We start from the raw sequence: 12,776 nt of genomic DNA on the forward strand, positions 1-12,776 counted from the left end.
GTGAATTTTTCTCCATTAAGTTAATAAGCAATTTAAAGTTCATTGGAGTGTTTGATTTTTTAGATACTAAATAGTCAACTCAGACTGAAACCAAGCTTTTAGTTTTAATATTGAACATATTTAGGCCTATATTTAGAATATATTTCACTTCTATTTATAACGATGCAGTAACAGTAAATGTAGGCTACTCGAAAAATACATATCCAAAATAGACATGAACAATTAGAATCTATGGCACTAAAGGAAATTTGCATTAAATACGGATATGTAAAAGCTACGCCTGTTTCAATATCTCAACCAACTCACAGCAAGTTACCAGTAACGTGCAATTAATGACAACATATAGGTTACTGCTACTGTATATTTTTTTAGAAAGAAAGACAAAAGGCAGTGAATTTGATTTGTATAACTTCTCGCAGTCATGGCTCATCTACCCTGAAACATTCAATGTCGGTATTTAAAATATGTATAGGCTTACTGAAATAAATATAAATAAATTTAAAGTTAGGTCTTACAAGTGCTAAGGTTAACCTATATCACATATGTTTAGGATGGCTCACTACCCTGTTAATCCTAATATAGTGAATCAATGTACCGGTACTGGTAATACTTCATAGAAAACATTTCTGTATTATAGCTGCCATTATATATGTGTTATGGTGTTTAATTCGATATATCTTTCCCTGTTACCTAAAATATTCGAGACAATTAAAAAGCAAGTTAGATTAATGGAGGCCACTTATTGGATATTATATGTCAATGTGATACATGACTACTGAGGTAGAAAGATGGAAAGTCATTTGAAAAGTACAGTACCTAATATAATTGTTTAATTAAAGTTTTGTTGGCACGCCCTTTTTTCATTCTTTAACTCATGTATTTCCTGTAATTTATGATTTTATATTTAAACATGAGGTGACATGAGGAAATAAATATTTAACATCATTAAGGACATAGTTACTCTTTTCATACCAGATAGCTAAGTCGTAAAAGTAACACCGTAAACACACTGAAACACACTTCGTTATGTATAGCGTACTAAGGGTTATGGCTGAGGAAAGAAGCTAAGGGTAGGGTAGATTGAATGAAGATAGGATAAGGAAGTAAAATAGGTAAGGTATGATTGTGGAGTAGACAGGATAGGTTGGGTTAATTCAATTGGGTTTATTGTCTAGTGAATCTAATTTATCTTACACTTTATTTATATGTTTGAATTTATGAATAAACGATCTATATAATCGTCATGTGCAGTAATGCCTGCAGTTCCAAAATTTTCTACTTAAAAGAGACACAGTTTGTAAGTGATAAATATTGCCAAGTTTCTGAGGCTCCTTATAAAAAGACGTGCCAACAATATTTGGCATATTATTTCAAAACACAGACTCAACCAACAGTTGCATGTTTAATAAAACAATTTTTAAAAGTGACTAAATACAGTACTAGTGAAAACATATATCGACCTAAACCTGGAAGTTCATGAAATTACTTGATTTAATTCAATTACATTGTGCATGAAATTATATTGCTGCTATATGAAATGTATCACAGAAATTAATTCCTTTGTGACAATAGTAGGTTTTAGGATGGAACAAATTTGAGTTTGACATTGAATTGAAAGAAGTAGGTACCGGTAGTCATTTTGTTTTGGTCTTTTCCATAGGATAACTTAACAATTACTCAAAAGAAAAATGAGATTTCTCTTTGTAACAAATCATAAAATAAATATGATAATGAAATTAATGCAGTTTAAATACATGTGCCTTTTAAGTAGTACTATACCCATAACAAGAACACTATGACAGATTTTGAGATAGAAGTTCTTTACAAATTCCAAAGGATTGAGAAAATGTGTCCCCTAGCCTCTTTGTTGACATTTCACTTTTATTAACTGCAATATCAATAGATGTTAGGTAGAAGTAGATTGATTGCAATCAGTACATAGTAGTCTAGTCTTGAACAACAAATATTTATTTGTTAAATATTCATCTAGTGATCTTTGTAGAAAAACTATTACAGAAAATTTCATAGAATATTCCAGAATTCTAATGTTCCTGTGAAATTTTGCATGACTAAGTCTGTGTCAAATAAAACACTAAAAGACAAAATGTGTATAATAATTGAAAAGAGGTTAAACGAAGTTGGCGCTCGAAAGTCATTGTAACAACCGGTGGAAGTGACAAAAATTTTAGCAAATCGAACTACAGTATTATTTAAAATAAAATAAATTCCTAAGACTTCATGTAAAAAGTTCCACATAAGCTGAACGTGCAAGTCATGCAAGTAGACGGTCAATTAATTGAGTGTTCCATTGTAAGTAACAAATACTGTACATGTTGTTACTACTTTTTTTTTAACTAACTACTGTAAAATCTTTCAAGGAATCTGCTTCGAGTAATCATGATAATGACTTCTCAATGGTTATCTATTACATCAGGAACACCTTGAAGATTTGTTGTAGCAAAATTCATGTCTTACTTTGCATGACTGCTTAGCCAAGTATATACACAATACTGGAATTTTGGCTTAATTGATTGTGTGTTATGTTAAAAGTTCTACTAATAGATAGACATCATCTATTTGTTTGTAAAACTTTTCTTCATATTACTAATATTATTCAGAACTACTGGGTTGCAAGAGGGCATAATTACGTCTTCATTGCCAACTAGCTGAATACCGTACATCATCTAAGCAGCTTTTTTAATCGTGAAGACAGTTTAAAATGTATTTATCTATGTAAGAAGCTCTGCAAAAGACACCACTGTCAATGGTATTTGCAAAGAACTTTCAATTACTGCCTAAAGGAGTAATCTGTAAAGACAGATTATTTAATAATGCTATGTTAATTATAAAGAACAAAGAATGCTATGTTTCAAAGAAAGATTATAGGTCAGTACCAGTATATAATAAATATAGAGTTCCTATGCAGACCGGTCGCAGGTAGTAATGTTCCATAAAATTAATGACGTCAGTGCGGAGCATTTGTTCGAGGAAGCTAAGAGGTAAGGCGTGGAGTGGGACTGCTCTGTGAAAGGAAATGTGCACGGACCTGTCCATAAGCTGGCATACAACTGCTCGCTGCCTGACGACTGATTATGTTAGGCAGAGGTTGAAGTGGGACCAGTCTGCATAGGAAAAGTCTGTACAATTACTTATATAATGTCTAAAGAAGTAGTAGCTGTAGCTTATTTCATCTTGATAAAGAAAGAAAAATGAATGTATATATAAAACAAAGATACCGGTACAGTAGTAATGTGTGAAAATAGGATTTTTTATATTTAATTTTAATAACCATCTAAAAATTAATAAATTATACGAAATCATTACTTTTGTGATTGGCTACAACGCGTAAATTAAATATTACGACATAAAGAGCTGAATAATTAAAAAATAAATTTCATGTTTTCATTTTCGAAATTTCAACTTACTTTTTCTCAAGCAATCATTTGAAAAGTTTCAGCTCATGAAATTCCAGGTGTTGGTAGTATCAAATCACTTTCAGAATCTTTTAAAAATCTAATTAAAATGCCAACATTTTTCTTACATGTCGAAAGAAATTTAATGGTATTATGGAACATAAGCATCTCATATCCATATGGACACGTAATTCAGAATTGAAAATCGCTCTTATGTAAAAAACACTCATAGACAGACGCAATATATAAAATCCCTCTCTAACAAGAGATAAAGTGAACAATAAATAGTTATTAATTATTAAGACGTACTCTGCTGTACATAAATTTAGAAAAGATTTAAAAGAGATCAACGAAAGTAAAGAAGGAACATTTAATTTCTTTAGACAGAAACACAATACAAAAATTAAAGTAGTATTGATACAAAAAAAGTACTTTATGCACACATCTGAATTATATTTAAATACACAGGTCTGCCTCCATAAGGCATATCATGTATAAGGTTAACATCAATTTAAATTTAAATTCGCAATAGTAAATTATTATAATTCGATTATTTAACAAAGTACAAGACTGTATTTGGAATGATCTGTTTCAAACAAAAGGAGAAATAATATAATAAAGTACTTCTTTAAATAAAGAAAGACAAATTTTCACCTATTCTCAAACTTATCCACTGTCCAAAATGTGACAGCAACCCTTAAGATAAACTTGTCGTATACTTCAACTAGTAATTGCAAAACTTCAAAGTGGAAACTTGTTATGGTATACTATATTTCAGTTCTAGTCTTACTCTACCTTTCTTGGACTAAATAACCACAATAACGATAACTCAAACTTTCTTGAACTAAATAACCATAATAACAATAACGCAAACTTTCTTGGACTAAATAACGACATTAACGATAACACAAAATATAAATAGGCCTACATTGGTCCTGTACTGTCGAGTTCATGAAGTGTGACAACAATAAACTTTAGTAATAATCATAGCAGGAAGTAAATATAGCCCAAATTAGGATATGTGAAATATACAAATTGCAGGAAAATTGCAAGCTACAATAATCCTAATTTCCGACTAAACAAACATACAAATATTCTAAGAGAAAGTGTTAAAACAGTATACCCAAGTCATTTAGAAGGGATTTCCTATGGATTATTTTATTGTTGTAAACATGACAGGAGAACATAATGCTTCATAAATTGGTTATGCATTCATGATCAAATCCAATCTTCGAGAATTCGTATTTTCTTAAGTAGCTACCTGGTACCAGTAACAGGAATAACAAAAAGGAAAGGCAATTGAAATACCAAATGAAAAAATCCCAGCAAGTTGATATTCTGTATGCCTGATGAAAACGATAAATCATGGCGTTTTCAAAAGTAGGTATTTGTGCTATTGGTAAATGGAAAATGGCCAAAGAAAATCTCTTCTGAATGATAAGACACCATTACTTTAACTATAACATCTGTTCTAGTATCTAATTCAAATGGTGTTGCAAACATATACATATTATTTTTATAGAATTCGTGTATTGGGACATTAACTATGACAAAGTTTTCTAAGAAATGTATGATTATTTGTTCCATGTCATACAAAATAAAAATTTTCAATTAAGAAATACAAATCAATTCCATAATACCCCTTGGTCCTTTCAAGCAATATTCTACTCCACTCTAGAAATTAATTGTTGAAATGTGAGAATAACGACTTGAGGTTACAAAAATTTATTTCATTCTTTGCAGTGCAAAGGTTTAATTGATGCTACATATCTGAAATTAGTTGACTAACTCAGAACTACGGTAACCTATTTCGTCCACGAAAGCTAAGCCAAGATACAAAGATATTACAATTAGCACTAATTCTACTATTTTTTTTACTTAAAACCAGTGAGAATATAGCTTCGAAAAATGTCACATCTCTGTGAAAATTACTGTAGATTGAAATAATTAAAAATGCTTATATTTATAAAAATGTAATTAAGATTTTAATGACGTGATGCAATAATGACGGTTCAAATAGGTTTTATAGTGATGATCTGTAGACCTGATTGCTTCTAACCCAGAGTTTACCAAACTGTAGACCGAGAGCTGATTTTTGGGAATTTCCAGAACTCTTCATTGTCATATGTAAGCAGCACCAGCTTCTCTAGAGCCAAGTCTAGATGCATTAACTTTGAAGAGAGAAGCTAAAGTGTTTCCTAAATTGTGTCTGTGAAAATAAAGCATCAATGTACTTGCACTGTTTATTGTTTATTATAGTTTCATCAATGTTTATTCTCCTTGTAAACATGGAGGATTCAAGGATAAGTAACACAAAAAAGTCACCAGTGAAGAATGTTGAGAATTGAAGAAAAATTAAAAGTTGTTCGTTGAAAGAAAGTGTTAATGAAAGAAACAGAATTAAAACCGAAAAAGAATCCTCAACAAGTAGGACTACCGTAATCAAAATGAAGAAAAAAATGTTGGGTATGTAGCCTACTGTTCCAAGTACTTAAGACTAGATTTTCATGAAATGGAGCTGAAGATTCACGGCAAATGAAAGCATGCAAGGGAACAAATTACGTAATGGCACTGAGACAGAACAGCCAGATCTGAAAATTAAACTGCTCGAAAAGAGACAAGAGAAGTTGAAAATATAAGGAAGAAACTTTTGCATTTCATCATAACCAGTGAAAAGACTGTGCATGTTTTATATCTGATTAGTTTGCAAATTGCATAGATTGGTAAGCACCATGAAATTGGCAAGTATTTAGTGTTCTCAGTGACAAGTGAAGAAGATTTAAAAAAAGTATCAACAAGACATGCTACATTATGTAGATTCAGCAGAAAGATCATTTTCAAAAGAGAAATTGAAAGCTTAATTATGACTCACTATGTATCTGTCAAAAGAGATTGTGGTTATTGGCGATAGATAAATTTAATACTGTCTTTATTGACGATAGTGAAATTTAATACTGCCAAATATATATAAAAAATAAAAATTATGTAATTGTACAACCTGTGCAATAAGCATTTTGTTATTGTTTCAACAGTTTAATTATTGGTAACTTAATTTTCTTTCTATCAAGAGTCCGGTGCATGACTTTCGCCTACCATCACGTCCTTTGTTAATTAACAAAATTAACTGCTATATTAATTCCCTATGTATCTATGAACAAAATTTCATTTATAGTAAGCCCCAAATATTTGTAAATTACCTACATGAAACTGCAAAATAAAGCAATGTTTGCACAACAAATGTGTTTTTATGGTAGCTAGACATATATAGTTACAAAATAATAAAGTGAAGGATCCTTTAACAACAAAATGTGCTTCCATTGAAGTATGAATATTACTGTTATTTCAACTATGAATTCGGAAAATTGACAACTAACACTGAAATCATAAACATGTATTGGTACTTATTAACTTTCATACTGCAACATTGGCCTAAGCAAAAACTTGTAAATTATGTTTTTTTTTTTTTAACGACGCTCGCAACTGCCGAGGTTATGTCAGCATCGCCGATGTGCCAGAATTTTGTCCACAGGAGTTCTTTTACATGTCAGTAAATCTATTGCCATGAGCTTGTCGCATTTAAGTACACTTAAATGCCATCGACTTGGGCCGGGATCGAACCCACAACTTCGGGCACAGAAGGCCAGCACTCTACCGACTGTGCCACCCAGGTCGACTGGCCTAAGCAAACCTAAAGGAATTTGAAGTATCAGTTTGATGTTTTAATTAAGAAATATTATTATTATTATTATTATTATTATTATTATTATTATTATTATTATTATTATTATTATTATTATGTGTCAGTTTTTGAGGCCAGAATTTTCAATAGCCATTGTGCGAAGTAGAAATGACATATGTCATCCGCAACTAACATAATCTAATGAAAATGCCATTCAGTTATATACTGTATATCACAAAGATCTTACTGGAAGCTATTTAGATTGGCGAGTTTCGGAGATCGATAATTTGGTTTGAAGTTAAAATCAGAATAATAGTTAATCAGTTATTTCGTCACTTTGAAAATACGGCATGCAAAATTATTATGATAAACATTCCAAACGTAATGTTAATGTAACGTGTTTGTTGTTGTTGTCACAAGAATATATCTCTCCCAAATAAAAGAGATTTTTGTTGCAACTTGGGTTAAAATTAAGTGCGCAATATATGCTTCAAATGTAATACGAAACTCAATTCATTTCATTGGCAGAATTTTATGTCATTAAGATCAAACAGAATTTAATTTAACCCTTTCATTCACTGCATCCTCAACAGAGGACAGCAACTTCAATGCTGCTTCATGGACAATGAGTTGTTTAGAGCGAGTCCTCTTAAGTGGACAGTTCATATCTGGAAATCCAGGCATCATGCTGTAAAAATGAGACTGTGGATAATTCACAAAAACTTAAAAGAAGTCAAGAACAAACAATTAGATTTTTCCAAACAAGAACATAATTCGTGATTGAAAGGGTCAACAGAGAAATGAATATTAAAAGTACAGAAGCACTAATTTAAAAAAGTTATCTTTGTTAGCAAAAAAGAAATAATAGATATCTTTAATATTAAAATTCTAGATGAGTCAAATACTGTAGTAAAAATGATCCGTTTTAAACCTGATTACAACCTTAATTTTCTCTTATAATGTATTGCCATGGACATGTGAAGTATTACAATGGATTCTCTTACTTTACAAGAGTTCACATTTTATCTGTCTGAGAATAATCTTGGTGCAATAGAAAAAAATCTCCACAGTTAGACAGTAACAACTTCTGTGTACTTATGACACATAAAAATCCCTCAGTTCACGGGGGCACTTTCTTAGAAAATGACATTCTTTTTCCCTCCCTTTTGAACACTGCCGCAGTGGTAACATATTTATTCGACTTGACTTTACAGGCAAAATAAGAGTGTATTGTAAATACAATAAAACCCCGATAAGATGCTGTTCAAGGGACCGCGTGTAAACCACATATTAACCGGGACTGTGTATTAGGCGGGTATACTAATTTTGACTTATATACAGTAACTATTAGCATTTTTCTTTATTGAAATACATGATTCATGAAAGTAATACAGTATTACTCCATTATGTAATTACTGTACTGTACGTTAAAACGATACTGTATGTATGTATGTATTAATTCTTTCGAAAACAGTCATTTATAGTTGTTTGCCGTGTGTGTGTTCTCCAAGTCATGTTTATCACACTTCACTCTCTTGTGCTTACACCCTCTCAACATCGCAGCTGCAGTGACTGCATCGCGATTTTTCATTATTGTTCTTAATGTCGACGATGGGATTCCTAATGAATCAGACAGTTGTTTCTGATTAAGAGTACTGTTTTCATCGTACTTTCTTAAGATTTCCGATTTTTCCGACACAGAAAGCGCTTTTCGCTTAACACTCATTGTAATCACACTCACAGACACTTCAATACACTAAGGACAAGAAACTGACTAGCAAAAATTTCCAGAATTTTATTAAGATCGAGTGAGGAATGTTGTTTGAGACAGAGAGGGTTAGCAAGAGGGTGGGGTATTGTAACTGTATGTAAGGGTCGAATAAGAGAGTGTAAGAAGAAGGTGGGGTATTGTATAGTATGAAGGTTTAAATGCACAGGTAAAGGGTCGAATACCAATACTTTTCAGGTTAATGGCACCAGTAAGTTCAATGGCCAAACTGTTTCATTGCTGTTACAGTACATTGCTGAAAATTACATCGAAAATATTCCACAAAAATAACATATTATGCGGGACTTGAGCGCAACAAACAGGGTATTTTATAAAGGCGTTGTATATGAAATGTTCAGGGACCAAACAAAAAAAGCGTATTACACGGGATAGCATAATAAGCAGGCGCATCTTATCAAGGTTTTATTATATAAGGAATATACTTTTGAAAAATATTATCTAACCCAATTCTTTTTTATACGGTACGGTAGGTATTTCTTAAATTGTTTTATCTTGAATAAAAGCAGAACATTGCAAAGTACCGTAATCTCTTTCAGGAGTTCTAGAATGTTCTTTATCAGGGATGGCCAATTTTTTTGTGTTTGAGGGCTACTTTCATTTCAGAAATTACTAGAGGTCTTATAATAAATTAATGACGCAGATAAATATGCCTTAAAACCAATACCATAAAAATGACATGATCTATTTAATTACTAATACTGATACAGATCACCATGGGCTAGCATTCATGGCTTGGCAGTCTCGACTAGTAGACCTCAGTCAATGTCTTGGCCACTACTGTTCTATATAACATTCTCAAGCATCTATCATACTTAATGACTTCTGCAATACAAAATTATACGTAATTTTCGAAAAAAAAAAAAAAAATTGAACGACTGTATACAAAATTCTCAATAAAGAATGATATCGACAATATTCTGAGAATATGTTCCTTTCTTATAAAAAGTTTATTTACACGAAGAATATCCTAACGAAACCAAAATTTCAGACCTGAAGCCGAATTGATATTTTAAATACTTATAGTTTAACATTACTGAATATTTAAATACAATAAAAACATATTTGCAAAGTTTTCCAATAACACAGGAACTTCTGAAAGTTAGGAAAAGATGATGGCATATTAAAATTTCAGTTTTTGTATTTTTATTCACACACCCTCTTCCTGTATCATATAAATAACAGGTGATATTTACTTTCTCAACTGTAGGCCAGTATTAACAGAATTTTATTTAGGCATTTCATTCAACAAAAATCTTGGCTTCTACCTTTTCCAGGAAATAGTAGCTTTTAAAAGCTACTGTAAGAGCATATAATAACTCAATATGAAAAGAAGCTTTAAAATATGGATAAAATAGCAAATAATAAAAATTATTTCTACAAAATGAGCTTCTACAATAGCAAAAGTCACTAGCTCTACAATTCCACTACCAGTATCACACATTGCAATGCCTTAGTGCAGGACGGCGCGCTGTGGTTGGAGGCTATAGCGTCTCTTGGCCGTACCTTGCGAGTCCCTGCGAACTGGAGTTTGCTGCTGCGGGAGGCCAGGTGATCCTGATGGAGGCCCCGTGGCAGTCACATCAGAAAGTGCTGACAAAGGCCTCTCCTCTATTGGCGAGGCTACTCCCCCCTGGCTAGACACACTGGAGCGTGATGTCGTCTTAGTCATGGCAGGACGACAATAAGCCTGTAAGCATATCGCTCAATTCAAAGGTTGCTCAATTATTTCGAGAGTCACTTTCAGGAATGCATTTACTATTCTTGTTCTTCTACAAAACAATTCCTCTGGAGTGGCAAAAAGAAAATGTTCATTTTCAACATTATCAGCTTTCACATACAATATTAATGTATATTTGACAAATGTTAATGTATTTAATGTCCATGCTGGAGACCTGGATTCAAATGTGACAAATTTAATTTGGAATTAATGGTGATGTTGGGGAAATTTTTCTCAGTGCCGTTATACTATCGTCTCCCAGCCATAATTATACAATTTCTCGTTTATAAACTGTAATTCATACAACCAGTGCAGAAAATTATGGAAAACTACTGTACTGTAACTTATCCTTGGCAAAATGCGTCTCGTGTGACTAACCCTACATGTAAACTAAATTGTAGTTTCATTCATTTAATGCAGCCAAATAATGTTTAAGAATGTGTTTGATATAATCCAATCACAGCTGTGTTTCTTTGAAGTAGGTCTGCTACATTTATTGCTATATAAGTATTGTTCTGCTATTATTACCTCTGCATTATAAGAGGTTTGAAATTGGTATGCAGTGGAAATATACAGATGCAAGAGGAATATCATTCAGCCATTGTCAAGAAGATAAGAAATACATCATCATCATCATCATCATCATCATCATCATCATCATCATCATCATCTACAAGCTCAGTTTCCAATATTTTGTTTATTACAGAAAACAATGAAGTTCCTTTACAATTTAATTTTGGAAAATGTGTATTTAATATTGCTATTACTGTATATTTTGTTTCAGCAAATAAAATATAAAGTAGACCATTAACACAACAATGACACTATATAAGGTACGGTAACTCCAGGCAAGGCCCACCTAAGAAATAAAATGTTCTGACTTCGAACTGAAGACATTTAGAAATTTTTTAATAATGGAATAGTATACTTTTATATATAGTTATGCTATAATATTTTACTTCAAAGAAATATTCAAATAGACATATAAATGTTGTGAGCAATGAAAATTAACATCATGTCGCTGGGCCTATATCCTGCTGTGACAGATAATAAGGCCCACAATAAATAATAAAGTACAGAACACAACTTGGACATACAAAGTCTTCAGTGTTTTTCTCAGTGAGACCTACACATTCATCGTGAACCCAACATTCACAAAAGACACACATGCATATCTGCAACAATTCCCTTTGCAGACAGAACACATCCGTGTCTCTTGAATGTTTCCAGATCCTGAAGTTGATGGCTCATCCAATGCTCTTTCTGCATTAGGAATTGCCAATCTCTCGTTTGCTTCATTTCTTGCACAAAAGATTGCGGTTCAGAGTTTGGACTTTATAGTTCAGGGACTTGTATGAACTTCTGGTGTTTCCACGTATTTATTTCATGGGCCTTATTTCCTTCTGTCACTTCGCGCCAATTTTAGGTTATGGAGTGCTCATATGCTCATTAGCAAAAGGTTCACGGTACTCCAAACTTCTTAATGTTTACACAGTAACGTACATTATGTTAATAGCACGCAGTAAAACGATTAAACATCTGCTTACATCTTGCAAACTTTTATAATGAGAGCAGAAATAATCACACATAATTTTGTTGCCACCAGTCAGCTACACACAAGAACGAGAATCTCATTTCTTTATACCTCACTCGAATACAAGAGGTCTTAAGAGCTGTTGCTCTCTTTTGTAAAGTGTATAACTAATGACAAAACTAGGTAATGGGCTTTATAACATGCTGGGCTTTATTACCCCGGGTACCTACCTTAGTTAAATGATCAAGCTCTTAACTGCACGACTATAAGTAGTCAATATTTATATTCGATTAACTAATTTAATAAATATCACTTGAGGCTTTGAGCTATCCTAGATAAATTTACTCTCAACTCTTAAATTTAAAGGCAACCCCAAAACATCTTGTGATAATCGTGAAACCTATGATAATCTCCCACTTATGTTCCTTAAACTCTGTGGCTTAGCATATCACTTTTATACTTTGTTTCCTAAGAAGACAGTTATTTTCCATTTTCATTACTGGTACCACTTCTCTTCACCACATTATCAATGAAGGAATGAACATTATGCTACATGGTCTTTTGTTTCATTGTTTCAAGAGAAGTAACAATTTTTTAAAAGAGAAAAGCAAACAAAAGATGTAATAGCTATACCACAGGCTATG

At 32.3% G+C, this 12,776-nt stretch overlaps 1 protein-coding gene across 1 annotated transcript in view; it reads right to left on the reverse strand.

Annotated features, from left to right (window-relative positions):
* Nucleotides 1–12,776, reverse strand: part of Syn (synapsin) — a 72,666-nt gene that overhangs the window by 36,740 nt on the left and 23,150 nt on the right. Inside the window, exon 5 of the mRNA XM_069848768.1 lies at nt 10,385–10,568. Coding sequence (XP_069704869.1) covers nt 10,385–10,568 — 184 coding nt within the window. The remainder of the gene's footprint in view (nt 1–10,384; nt 10,569–12,776) is intronic.

Source organism: Periplaneta americana, chromosome 15 (assembly GCF_040183065.1).
Source record: "Periplaneta americana isolate PAMFEO1 chromosome 15, P.americana_PAMFEO1_priV1, whole genome shotgun sequence".
NCBI lineage: Eukaryota > Metazoa > Arthropoda > Insecta > Blattodea > Blattidae > Periplaneta > Periplaneta americana.